The sequence below is a fragment of the Salvia hispanica genome, chromosome 2 (genome assembly GCF_029641045.1).
Source record: "Salvia hispanica isolate PSC_SH4W2 chromosome 2, Shi_PSC_v1, whole genome shotgun sequence".
In the NCBI taxonomy this organism is placed as follows: domain Eukaryota; kingdom Viridiplantae; phylum Streptophyta; class Magnoliopsida; order Lamiales; family Lamiaceae; genus Salvia; species Salvia hispanica.
In genome coordinates this window covers 22390458-22402371 of record NC_142693.1, presented here as the reverse complement: position 1 = coordinate 22402371, position 11914 = coordinate 22390458, and the positions used below count along the sequence as shown (strand labels likewise).

At 36.3% G+C, this 11914-nt stretch overlaps 4 protein-coding genes across 6 annotated transcripts; 2 read left to right on the top strand and 2 right to left on the bottom strand.

Moving 5' to 3' along the window:
• Positions 1-1179: 1179 nt before the first annotated feature.
• On the bottom strand, positions 1180-2856 carry LOC125211400 (putative protein phosphatase 2C 18). The gene is made up of 4 exons (XM_048111172.2): positions 2752-2856; positions 2320-2487; positions 1599-1835; positions 1180-1527 (listed from the first exon to the last, which is right to left on the bottom strand). Exons 1-4 carry the CDS (start codon positions 2809-2811, stop codon positions 1333-1335), a joined length of 660 nt encoding a protein of 219 aa, XP_047967129.1. The 5' UTR covers positions 2812-2856; the 3' UTR covers positions 1180-1332.
• A 3030-nt stretch (positions 2857-5886) lies between these two features.
• Positions 5887-6917, top strand: LOC125189923 (protein FAR1-RELATED SEQUENCE 5-like). The gene is made up of 2 exons (XM_089064901.1): positions 5887-6563; positions 6899-6917. Exons 1-2 carry the CDS (start codon positions 5887-5889, stop codon positions 6915-6917), a joined length of 696 nt encoding a protein of 231 aa, XP_088921027.1.
• Positions 6918-7182: 265 nt separating this feature from the next.
• Positions 7183-8139, top strand: LOC125189353 (protein FAR1-RELATED SEQUENCE 5-like). The gene has a single exon (XM_048086641.2). It carries the CDS (start codon positions 7183-7185, stop codon positions 8137-8139), a length of 957 nt encoding a protein of 318 aa, XP_047942598.2.
• Positions 8140-8272: 133 nt separating this feature from the next.
• LOC125202004 (uncharacterized) lies at positions 8273-11696 on the bottom strand. 3 transcript variants are annotated; one of them, XR_016135456.1, is made up of 6 exons: positions 11175-11695; positions 10424-10592; positions 10162-10209; positions 9374-9430; positions 8986-9294; positions 8273-8524 (listed from the first exon to the last, which is right to left on the bottom strand). XR_016135456.1 is itself a non-coding variant. In XM_089064570.1 (5 exons), exons 1-5 carry the CDS (start codon positions 11229-11231, stop codon positions 9185-9187), a joined length of 441 nt encoding a protein of 146 aa, XP_088920696.1. In that variant the 5' UTR covers positions 11232-11695; the 3' UTR covers positions 8761-9184. The 3 variants fall into 3 exon arrangements, 2 of the variants coding, with proteins under 2 accessions (XP_088920696.1, XP_088920697.1); XM_089064570.1 differs by lacking the exon at positions 8273-8524 and having other exon boundaries at positions 8761-9294; XM_089064571.1 differs by lacking the exons at positions 8273-8524; positions 9374-9430 and having other exon boundaries at positions 8761-9294; positions 11175-11696.
• Positions 11697-11914: the final 218 nt, after the last annotated feature.

Below are 11914 nucleotides of genomic sequence, written 5' to 3'. Positions count from 1 at the left end.
CTTACCAAATAAAGTTTAGCTTAATTTTGCAATTTGTACTTGAGCCTTAATTAATGACGAGTTTTGCTTTATTTATTTTTCTTGAACTACTCACTACACGCACCTCTTCAATTATTTATCAATAAATGCCTTTATATAATTGCCAAACCAAGGAAAAATAAAGAAAGAGTAGTAGATTAAACAGAAAGCTACCCGTTGGGAGATTGTGTGTTTTGATCTAGGAAACGAAACTCGTGGGGTTGTGAGTGAACCGAGCTACTTGGATCACGGGTTCGTCCCGTCTCTAGGGGTGATTGGGGGGAGCCTTTGTGTGATGTGTGATTACCCTAAGATTAGTGTGGATGTGTGGGTTTTGAAGGTGTATGGGGTGAGTGATTCTTGGATGAAGTTAGTGGTAATCCCATATCTTGATGATCCATGGAAAGGTCCCTATTCGACGCCTTTGTGTGTCGGAAGGACGGGTGAGATCTTGTTGGTTTATGGGTCGGGTTTTGTTGTGTATGAAGCGAAAGAGGGTTCGTTTAGGCGTCCCAAGATTAGGAATATCGATACTTTTCTTGAGGCTGATGTCTATGTCGAAAGTTTAGTATCTCTTGATCTTTAGCTAAAGATGTAAAATAGTTGAAATAATGTAAAATAAGTGGGAGCACTCATCTATGGCATACGCAGAAAGGTCCATACTACACGACAAAGGCTAATCCGATTGCGCCACATGGCATCAATTGCTATTAATTTTGATTTTTTAATGTATTTCCTGATATTACCGTGTAATATATTTTAAAATCTCATGTATATAACTTTTTGAAATAATTGATGATAAAACAAATAAGTGGTGAGATCATGAATAGCATAAGTCTCATCTAATTTGTGACTTCCTTGTTGTAAATGTTTGGGCTTTACATAAAAACTGATTGACACATAAATAGTATTCATTGGTATCTAATCTATGAGGCTCTTACTTGTATAATACTTGCTGCTTTTTCTTAATTTGTAAAATAAAAGAAGATAAAACTCCTAAAATGGATGGCAGTGATCTGTCTCATTTTTTACTTGCTCGGGTTTTAATTACTTTAAATTTCCCATCGGAATTGTTGTTGTATTATATAGGCAAAAAGGGAAAAAGAGAAAAAAAACAATTTTGCAATAAAAAAAACATTAGTCTAAATAAGTTGTGATTTCAAGAGATTATAATGGTCGAAAATAAAAATAAAAATATTGAAAAAACAAGAAGAATTATGAGCTAGGAAGCTTGAATAACATCCCACACATTTCGTAGTTTGAAGACTTATGAATGAAACTAGCTACTCCTATTGATTTAGCAAAGGTCTTTTCCTAAATTGAGTGTGGTGTTGAATTGGTGGATGGTCTGAGGAAGAGACAAGCTACTGCACAATCATCAACCTCGGCATTTGGATGCTCATTCGTCCATACTCCAACTGCTGCATCCACTACTGCTTTAGCTGCCGAGTGTCTAGGCCTCGCGGCCACAATAGCTACCACTTCCTCGATCGAGAGCACCTCCCAAACCTAAGATTCAAATTGAAGTAGTAGACAATTTATAGAAAAATAGTAGGTAGGGATGTTAGTTAGGTAGTTACCCTGCCCGTTGCTAACACTACAAACTCGTCTTGATCAGTGATGCGTTTGTGGTAGATAATAGGTGCGGGTATGATGTTGCGAGCGTCCTTGCGATTGTGTGGCTTAGCTAATGTACGACAATTTTGGATAGGCTTGAGATTGGCAGTCAAGCGCACTGCAATTAATGCATTATTCTTGTCTCTCATCCCTAGCACAGCTCCCGAGTTCGCAATTTGTGCAATTGTAAGATCTTCCCCCTGTAAAATAAGGGGGTGTTCGGTTGGTAAAACTAAATCTCATGATTAAATATGTATTATGTTTGGTTCATAAGATTAACCCCCTCAACTTAATACTAGATGGATAGTCTCATGATAATTAGTTACAGTCTCCCCCCTTCAACTAAAATAATCCAACAACTTAATCCTAGATGGATAGTCTCATGATTATTAGACATGACAATCGAACCTAATACTACTAAATAATCTCAAGCCAAACCATTATATGTAGTGTAGTGGTATTGAATGTTGGAAATTGAAACTAAAAAACATAATATAACTAACTCATATCGGTGTACAAAAAGAACTGAAATCACTATATAAATCTAATGGCCCCTCCTCCTATCACCAATTGGTTTTAGGATAGAACCCATAGATTTCTACCAATTGATTTTATGGAACTCATGGATTTCTATCATTGACAATAGAATTGTAGTATTATTAAGTAACGAACAAGTGTGTGAACCTGTTTACATAGGGTGATTGCTGTAGTAGTCGTACTACAGTAGCAATCAAAATTGGTGTCTTGGCCCGTCGCATCGACAACATTTTGGACAACCTTATTAAGGTAAGGCATAGGGCCAGGGCCGTAATGCGCCATACAGAAGCTCGACTCTATCCTCCCACGCCCGAACTGCAATGCTGCAATTCATTATAACTATGCAATACAATACGATACAATTCAATACAATACAATACAATACAAATCGCGCCATTTTTTCATTTTGAGAAGTTCTCGACTCATTTTTATATATGGTAACACTTTTTTCACTCTTATTTTACTCTCTTAACACACTAAATATTCCTTTCTTAAACTCGTTTCGCTTCAACTACGAGGCAATACAATAGAATAGAATGATGTATAATGAGATTGAGAAGACATGCGTTTGCTTATAACCTGCGTAAATATCCGGGGATCATGCATCAACAGACTTTGGGAGGAAAAGCAGGATCCCATGGTATGGTTGATGAATCAGAGTGATGATATTCAATACAAATACAAATAGATACTCCTCCTTATGCTCTCATCTCTCAATATATATACTAATAAATCGCCTATTTAAATTTTTGAATCTCAGCTTCTCGACCTAATTTTGGATTTGTTAAAGTAGTAACGGGATTATGATCCAAACCATATTTCCTATCCATATTCTACTATCCCCAAAAAGTAGCTGCACTTTTAACTAATTATTTGGGATTATATATTTCACTTCCCAACTATAAATTATTGCGATTATTTTTTAGAATTAATCAAATTGAGCTTGTAATTCATATTCATAGTTCTTCTCGCATCAATACATTCACGTAGTATAGGCAAGATACTTCCATTTTTAATAGAGATATGTGTGTGCATAAGTATAAATTTATTGTATGGAGTAGAAAAATTCAGACATATTTAAGACTTCAACTAACTTATTTTATTATGAAATTTTATTATTCATATTGATATATAAGTTTGTGTTAAAATGACAACACCTCTTAAAGTGACATTGTGACACCACATATACAGCAATATTATAAACGCTACACAACAATATTATAAACGTTACACAATTATCTATAGATTGTTGTATAGTGTGTCGGATATTGCTGGCCAAGAAAAATTGTTGTATAGTGTATACCATATTGCTGGTCGTCTTTTTTAGCTTTTTTTTTTGCCACGTGGTAGCTTATTATTTATCCACGTGTACAAATGATTGGCTAGGAATGGTGATATGGTGTTATTTTAAAAGGTGATGACACCCTAACACTCCCCTGCACACACACACACACACACACACACACACATATATATATATATATAGAGAGAGAGAGGTTTGTGTTAAAATGGCAACCCCTCTTAAAATGACAACGTGACAACGCTTATACAGCAATATTATAAACGCTACACAGCAATATTACAAACACTACACAACAATCTATAGATTGCTGTATAGTGGTCGGATATTGTTGTTCAAGAAAAATTGTTGTACAAAGACCAGCATATTGCTGCCCATCTTTTTCCAGATTTTTTTTTGCCACGTGGCAGCTTATTATTCGTCCACGTGTACAAATGATTGGCTAGAAATGGTGGTATGGTGTTATTTTAAGGGGTGGTGGCACCCTAACATGCCTATATATATATATATAGTCTTTTTCCAGATTTTTTTTTGCCACGTGGCAGCTTATTATTCATCCACGTGTACAAATGATTGTATATATATAGGGGCATGTTAGGGTGCCACCACCCCTTAAAATATCACCATACCACCATTTCTAGCCAATCATTTGTACACGTGGACGAATAATAAGCTGCCACGTGGCAAAAAAAAAATTCTGGAAAAAGACGACCAACAATTCGCTGGTCTTTAACCAGCAATATTTCTTGTCCAGCAATATTCGACACACTATACAGCAATCTATAGATTGCTGTGTAGTGTTTGTAATATTCTGTGTAGCGTTTATAATATTGCTGTATAAGCGGTGTCACGGTGTCATTTTAAGAGGGGTTGTCATTTTAACACAAACATATATATATATATATATATATATATATATATATATATATATATATAGAGAGAGAGAGAGAGAGAGAGAGAGAGAGAGAGAGAGAGAAGTGATCAATGTTTAACTAATATTAAGTGTATAACTAGAGAATTAATTTCAGCCACACATTTAACATTCCAAATTAATCATTTGGTTTAAATAAACTTTCAAATTTTTATGAGAAAATACTTGTCTAAGGGCATTTTGGGAATTCAATATTTCAACATGAATTAATGAAATTTATAATCAGCCATCGTCAATTTATCGTCAACAATCTTCCCAAATCATTCTCCAATATGAACCAAATTTAGCTTAGGATTTCTTCCAAAAATATGAAATTCCCGATCTGAATCAAATCTGAACCAGATTCATCTTCGTTCTGATTGAATTCAAGCGCGATTTTCTCAAATCTGATTGGATCGATCAGCGCGAATCTGATCAGTATTGACCAGCGCGAATCAAATCTGTTTGATTCTGATTGAATTCATCACAACTGATCAAATTCGCTCAGGATTGACCAACGCAATTTGATTCATTCTTTCCGTTCATACCTTCATCGCGGCGTCTGGACTCCTTCAAATGGATTCAATTCCGATACATTCATTGGAAGATTATTTCGATTCTGATTCCTCTTCATCGGGAGAGGAAGGAGAAACTGAATCTAAAGGTAATTATCAATTATTATCAATTAAGTGTTGTTGCTCAGCATGATTAGATCGTATATGAAGTGAAAAAACGTTAGAGTGAACTATATGTGACGAACAATGAAGTAAATATGCTCAATATGAGTTGTAGTGTAGTAAATATGCTTTATATTGAAGTAAATATTGTTTGTATTGATGCATTTAGTGAATTATTTTCATTTTAGTGATGTATATTATGCATTACAGTGAAGTACATCATAATTAAAGCGAAGTATTCCAATGTTAGCGTAAAGTGTTTGTGATTCATGGTTAGAGTAAAGTAAAACATGGTTAGATTGAAGTATTCCAGTGTTAGAGTGAAGTATCTGTTATCTATGCTTGTAGTGCTCTGTTTTTCTCTTTCAGTGAAGTAAAACATGGTTAGATTGAATTATTCCAGTGTTAGAGTGAAGTATCTGTCATCTATGCTTGTAGTGCTCAGTTTTTCCCTTTCAGTGAAGTAAAACATGGTTAGAGTGAAGTATTCCAGTGTTAGGGTGAAGTGTCTGTCATCTATGCTTAAAGTGCTATGTTTTATCGTTTCAGTGAAGTAGTCCATGGTTAGAGTGAAGTGTCTGTCATCTATGCTTGTAGTGCTCTGTTTTTCCATTTCAGTGAAGTAAAACATGGTTATAGTGAAGTATTCCAGTGTTAGAGTGAAGTGTTTGTCATCTATGCTTAAAGTGCTCTATTTTTTCGTTTTAGTGAAGTAAAACATGATTACAGTGAAGTATTTTACGCTTACAGTGAAGTATATATTTCTTACGGTGGTTTACGTACCAAAATGTCCCAATGATTTGAAACCAAAAATTGGACAAAGTTTCATGACCCTTGATCGTGCATTGGACTTCTACAACAATTATGCTCGATATGTTGGGTTTGACACTCGTAAGAAGGGATCAAAAAAGGAAAAAGATGTCATTACTTGGATTTATGTGGTGTGTAGCCGAGAAGGTACAAAGCAAAGAAAAAATGAACAACATGAGGTGAAACGCAAGCGTTCTTCTATTAAGTGCTTTTGTAATGCTAAAGTGTCTTGGAAGTTTTTTATGGGTGTTGGTTATGTTATACAAAGTTTTGTTGAAGAACATAATCACGAGATGGTTGAGGAACGCCATAAGCGTTTTATGAAGTTGAACCGCAATTTGGATTTAGTCCATCAGAAATTCATACTTGATTGCGCTAATGCAAATATCGGTCCAACTTTAAGTTTTAGCTTACTCAAGGAAGTACTTGGTGGATTAGATTATGTAGGGTGTACTGTTTTAGAAGTGCGCAACTACAGACACGACCTTAGAGCATACGTGGAAGGAGCTGATGCACAAATGCTATTAAATGAGATGCGCAGGAAGAAGGAACTTTGTGGAGCATTTACCTATGAATTTGAGGTCAACTCAAAGGATAGACTGACACGTTTGTTTTGGTGTGATCCAACTGCCAAGAGAAATTATCATTTGTATGGTGATATTGTTTCTTTTGATACGACATACTCAACAAATAGGTACGTGCACACTAATTACATTCACATGCCTTATAGTTTATATTCAGTGAAGTATATTGAGTATATAGTGAAATATATTGTTCATATAGTGAACTAGTATATGATTACAATGATGTTTATTTCCGCATGCTTATAGTGTATTGTTTTTTATTTTAGTGAAGTATATTGAGCATTTAGTGAACTACAATAAGCTTACAGTGAAGTATATTGAGCATGGCTTATACTGTACTTTTTATTCATTTTAGTGAAGTATATTGAGCATTTAGTGAACTACAATATTTGCTTACGGTGAAGTGTATTGAGCATGCTTGTATTGCTTTGTTTTTCCATTTCAGTGAAGTAAAACTTGCTTGAGTGAAGTATTCAAGTGTTAGAGTGAAGTCTATGTCATCTATGCTTATGTGCACTATTTTATCATTTCAGTGAATTAAAACATGCTTAGAATGAAGTATACTAGAGTTAGAGTGAAGTGTCGGTCATCCATGCTTATAGTACTTTGTTTTTCCATTTCAGTGAAGTAAAACTTGCGTACAGTGAACTATTCCGGTGTTAGAGTGAAGTGTCTGTGATTAAAGTATATTCTTCATGTCTTATAGTGATTTTAACATGTAGGTACTGCATGATATTTGCTCCTTTTACGGGCAAGGATAATCATGGTCGCCCTGTGACATTTGCTGCTGGCCTTTTGTCCAAGGAAAATGCCGACTCCTTTTCATGGTTATTTAAACAATTTGTGAAATGTATGGGTGTGGCTCCGAAGCTAATCGTAACCGACCAAGACTTAGGAATGAAAGTTGCTATTGCAGAGGTTCTTCTTAGTACGAGACACGGGTGGTGCATGTGGCATATAATGAATAAAGTTGCTGACAAATTGCCAAAGAACATGCTTGGTAGTGAAGAACTAAAGAAGGAATTGAATACATGTGTTTGGTCGGAGTTGATAGAGCCTGATGCATTTGAAGAATCTTGGCATGCTATAATGGAAAGATATGGGCTGACCAATAATGACTGGTTTTCATCAATGTTTGCATCTAGAAAGTTTTGGGTTCCAGCCTTTTTCCATGATTTTCCGATGAGCTCGTTGATAAAGACAACATCTTTGTCCGAATCACAGAATAACTTCTTTAAAAGGTACTCAAAGTGTCGGGCTAACCTTATGCTATTTTATATGAACTATAACCATGCTTTGGAGGCTCAAAGAAGTAATAGCGCAAAGCTTGAATACTATGATTCAACAAAAGTGCCTATATTGCGAACAGAATTGGAAATTGAGAAACATGCATCAACGATATATAGTGGTAGTGCTTTTAATGCAATTCAAGAGGAGATAGTTTATGCATGTTTCTCTTTGTCTTGTTCAACTCTAGGAATGTCTACCAATAGAGAAAATGAAGTATATAACATAAATGACAAGGATTCAAACTCATGGACAGTGACTTACTCCATTGGCGATGACACCTATTTGTGTGGATGTAAAAAGTTTGAAAGACTTGGTCTATTGTGCAGCCATATACTTTGTGTGTTGAAATATAAGTTTGTTAAGTTGATACCCGAGAATTTGCGTGGATGGAGATAGTTGAAGTCACAGTTTGTGAAGCCAATACATGGAGGTTTTTGTGATGATGAAGAAATATTCTCTATTGTGGACGAGAAGAAGATTGCATTTAAAAATTTGTATGCATTATTCTTTGAAATAGCACAAAGTATTGAAGGGAACATTGCTCAAATCAATGCATTTACTGCAATTATTGAAGAAGGTAAGAAGCAGCTTTTCGGAAGTGGTGTTCTGTCTTCGACAGAGAAGAGAGCATTGATTGAGAACTCCTACCTTGACAACAAGTTTTGGTCTCCTGATTTTAATATTTTCAAATCCGACATCATTTTTTTCTTTCCTTTAGCCTTACTCTGCTTCTTTGCAGCAGGCTCTTCATTGTCATCATTTAAACCTTTTCTCTTTGAGGCTGGAAGAAATAATACAAAAAAAATTACTTCACTGTATTGTATCACAAACACTTCACTCTAACACTGGAATACTTCACTCTAACCATGTTTTACTTCACTGAAATGGAAAAACAAAGCACTACAAGCATAGATGACAGACACTTCACTCTAACACGGTAATACTTCACTCTAACCATGTTTTACACAAAGCACTACAAGCATAGATGACAGACACTTCAATCTAATACTGGAATACTTCACTGTAAGCATGTTTTACTTCACTGAAATGGAATTATAAAGCACTACAAGCATATATGACCGACACTTAACTCTAACACTGGAATACTTCACTCTAACCATGTTTTACTTTATTGAAATGGAAAAACAAAGCACTACAAGCATAGATCACAGAGACTTAACTCTAATTTGTGCCATATACATAATATATTTCATTAAGATAGTAAATAATTAAATAACTCACCTTGAGGTCTATCATGAATATACTTCGACCTCTTTTCATTATAATCGGTAGTATTTTGTTTGGAAGGTTTATCCTCCCGATTCTTTATCCTTTTCTCTGCAACATCTGCTACATTTGTAGTAGAAGCTGTAGTTTTTTGTTTGGAAGGTCTATCCTCCCGATTCTTCATCCTTTTCTCTACAGTAGCTGCTTCATCCTCCTAATTCTTCATCCTTTTCTCGACAGTAGCTGCTTCATCCTCCCGATTCTTACTCCTTTTCTCGGCAGCAACTGCTTTATTTGCTGAATCTTTATGACCTTTCATTTGTTCTATAGAAATACGTAAAATTAGAAGATTTTTCTTTTCATATGCATATAGAATCAAAAGACTGAAATTATATCATGAAACCTTTAAGTATGTCGATTGGTACAATCTCAGTTGCAATTTCTGCCAACCTTTTTTCCACTGAAATATCAAGCATAATACAAAAAATTTTACTTCATTGTATTGCATCACAAACACTTCACTCTAACACGGTAATACTTCACTCTAACCATGTTTTACTTCAACTGAAATGGTAAAACAAAGCACTACAAGCATAGATGACAGACACTTCACTCTAACACGGTAATACTTCACTCTAACCATGTTTTACTTCACTGAAATGGAAAAACAAAGCACTACAAGCATAGATGACAGACACTTCACTCTAACACGGTAATACTTCACTGAAATGGAAAAACAAAGCACTAAAAGCATAGATGACAGACACTTCACTCTAACACTGGAATACTTCACTCTAACCATGTTTTACTTCACTGAAATGGAAAAATAAAGCACTACAAGCATAGATGACAGACACTTCACTCTAACACGGTAATACTTCACTCTAACCATGTTTTACTTCACTGAAATGGAAAAACAAAGCACTACAAGCATAGATGACAGACACTTCACTCTAACACGGTAATACTTCACTGAAATGGAAAAACAAAGCACTAAAAGCATAGATGACAGACACTTCACTCTAACACTGGAATACTTCACTCTAACCATGTTTTACTTCACTGAAATGGAAAAACAAAGCAATACAAGCATGCTCAATACAGAGCACAATAAACATAGATCACAAACACTGCACTCTAATAATGTAATACTTCACTAAATGAAAAACAGAGCAGGTAGTTGTTACTCACGATCGGAGTCTACGGTTGTTGTTTTTCTTTTTTTCAGTCGATCAAAACCTACACAAAAAATAGAAGTAGTTAACTGTAGTAATTAACTGTAAGCTAACATCTGTTCTGTTAAATTTGGATTCCATAATAAACTACTGCATATCTCACTTATTAAAAACTCTCGTCGTTTGAATTTGCAGAATTCTCTAAACTAACTTTTATTCTAAAACTAAATCTAAATTAGAATGAGAAATCTAAATCAGAAACTAGTAGAACAACTTACATTTTGAAAATTCTTTCTCATTTGGATTCATTGTTCGACTATGGATGGAGGCGACGGCGATTGCAGCGACGATGGATGGAAGCGACGGCGATTGCAGTGACGATGGATGAAAGCGACGACGACGATGGATGGAGGCGACGGGATGAGCAGGGATGGCGGGAGATGAATTCTGCAAATGAGAAATTAATTCAATTGTTAGCCCTAATTTTATTAGTGAAATGTCCATTATACCCCCGCCTTGTATAGTGAAGTAAATCTGTGATAGAGTGAACTGATTTCTCCTTCAAATTCGAAAATCACATCTATACTACTTAAAAGTGGCAGTCTGATGAAAATACTTTTATACCCTTTTTGGAGGGAAAATGGTAATAGCTGGTGTATTTACTATTTTTATATAATTGTTATTGCATGTGATAGGAGACCCGAGACCAGCCGAGAGAGAAAAAGAAGGGGGACAGATTGGAGAAAGAGAAGAGAGGGATTGGGCAAAAAATTGGTCTAATAAAATAATAGCTTCCCACAGAAGATTAAACACTTATATAAACACACCCTAACACCATTAATTTTGATTGCATCAGAGAAAAGCTCTTCGAATGCGGCGACAGCTCCGATGACGGATGAAGAGCGCGGCAAGGCTGAGGGAGGAAGGGTGGCGGCGGCAAGGAGGCTGCTGGCCGAGAAAAATGAGGGATCCGGAGCAAGAGAGATGGGGACAAAAGGTGAGAAGATGAAGTAGGGATCCGATCCTTACCGACGACAATGACAGCCACTTTAAAGATCCGATCTTTACCGACGACAACTGCAGCATGGCGGCACAAATGTCCGATCTTTACCGATAACAACGGCAACATGGCGGCATATGCGAGAAACGAGAGACAGGGCATCCGGGTGAGGCGGCGAGGCTGTGTGGAAAGAAGAAGGAGCGGTGTTCTGGTGGGAGATGATTTGCTCCGCCGATTGGAAGGAAGGAGGGAGGGAGAGACTTGAGAGAGATGGAGGCGTGTATGTTGCTTTAGGGATATTACACGGAGGAGGCCGAAGCCGCCGCCTGTGCATGCACAGTGGCGGCGGCGGCAGATCTGAGAAAGAGAGAGATGGGGAGAGAACTCCGCCGGCAGGTGGCTGGTGGCGGCGGCTGTGAGGAAGAGAGAAGCAGGCGGCTAGAGCTTTAAATGGGTGATAATCTCAAATGGCGGTGAGATGAACGCCTTTGGGGTATTCTTACTTGGGCTGGAACTATTTATTCATTTGGGCTAAGTGAGTGGAAGAATTAAATACGGGTCCAACTCCTTTTAATAATTTGGGGATGCAGTAAATATTTCAAACACCCCAATTTCGAGATTTAATTATTGTGAGCTGAAAATGGGAGATTGTCTTGGCCCAGTTTCGAAAATGGTATCGTTTGGGAGATAATATAATAATAATTCAATGTATATTGTTTGGCTTTAGTTTAATATTTAGTGGGTTTTTCGTGTGTTGGAATTTGGAGTA

Excerpts from the sequence above, each read along its gene's own strand:
- LOC125189353 (XM_048086641.2), top strand. The coding sequence starts at position 7,183 with ATGATATTTGCTCCTTTTACGGGCAAGGATAATCATGGTCGCCCTGTG.
- LOC125211400 (XM_048111172.2), bottom strand. The coding sequence starts at position 2,811 with ATGGGATCCTGCTTTTCCTCCCAAAGTCTGTTGATGCATGATCCCCGG. Across the intron at positions 1,836-2,319 it reads CAATCACCCTATGTAAACAG|GGGGAAGATCTTACAATTGC; the intron begins GTTCACACACTT and ends CTTATTTTACAG. Across the intron at positions 1,528-1,598 it reads TAGTGTTAGCAACGGGCAGG|GTTTGGGAGGTGCTCTCGAT; the intron begins GTAACTACCTAA and ends TTTGAATCTTAG.
- LOC125202004 (XM_089064570.1), bottom strand. The coding sequence starts at position 11,231 with ATGCTGCAGTTGTCGTCGGTAAAGATCGGATCTTTAAAGTGGCTGTCA. Across the intron at positions 9,431-10,161 it reads AACAACCGTAGACTCCGATC|TGGAAAAAAGGTTGGCAGAA; the intron begins GTGAGTAACAAC and ends TTGATATTTCAG. Across the intron at positions 9,295-9,373 it reads ACCAATCGACATACTTAAAG|AACAAATGAAAGGTCATAAA; the intron begins GTTTCATGATAT and ends GTATTTCTATAG.
- LOC125189923 (XM_089064901.1), top strand. The coding sequence starts at position 5,887 with ATGACCCTTGATCGTGCATTGGACTTCTACAACAATTATGCTCGATAT.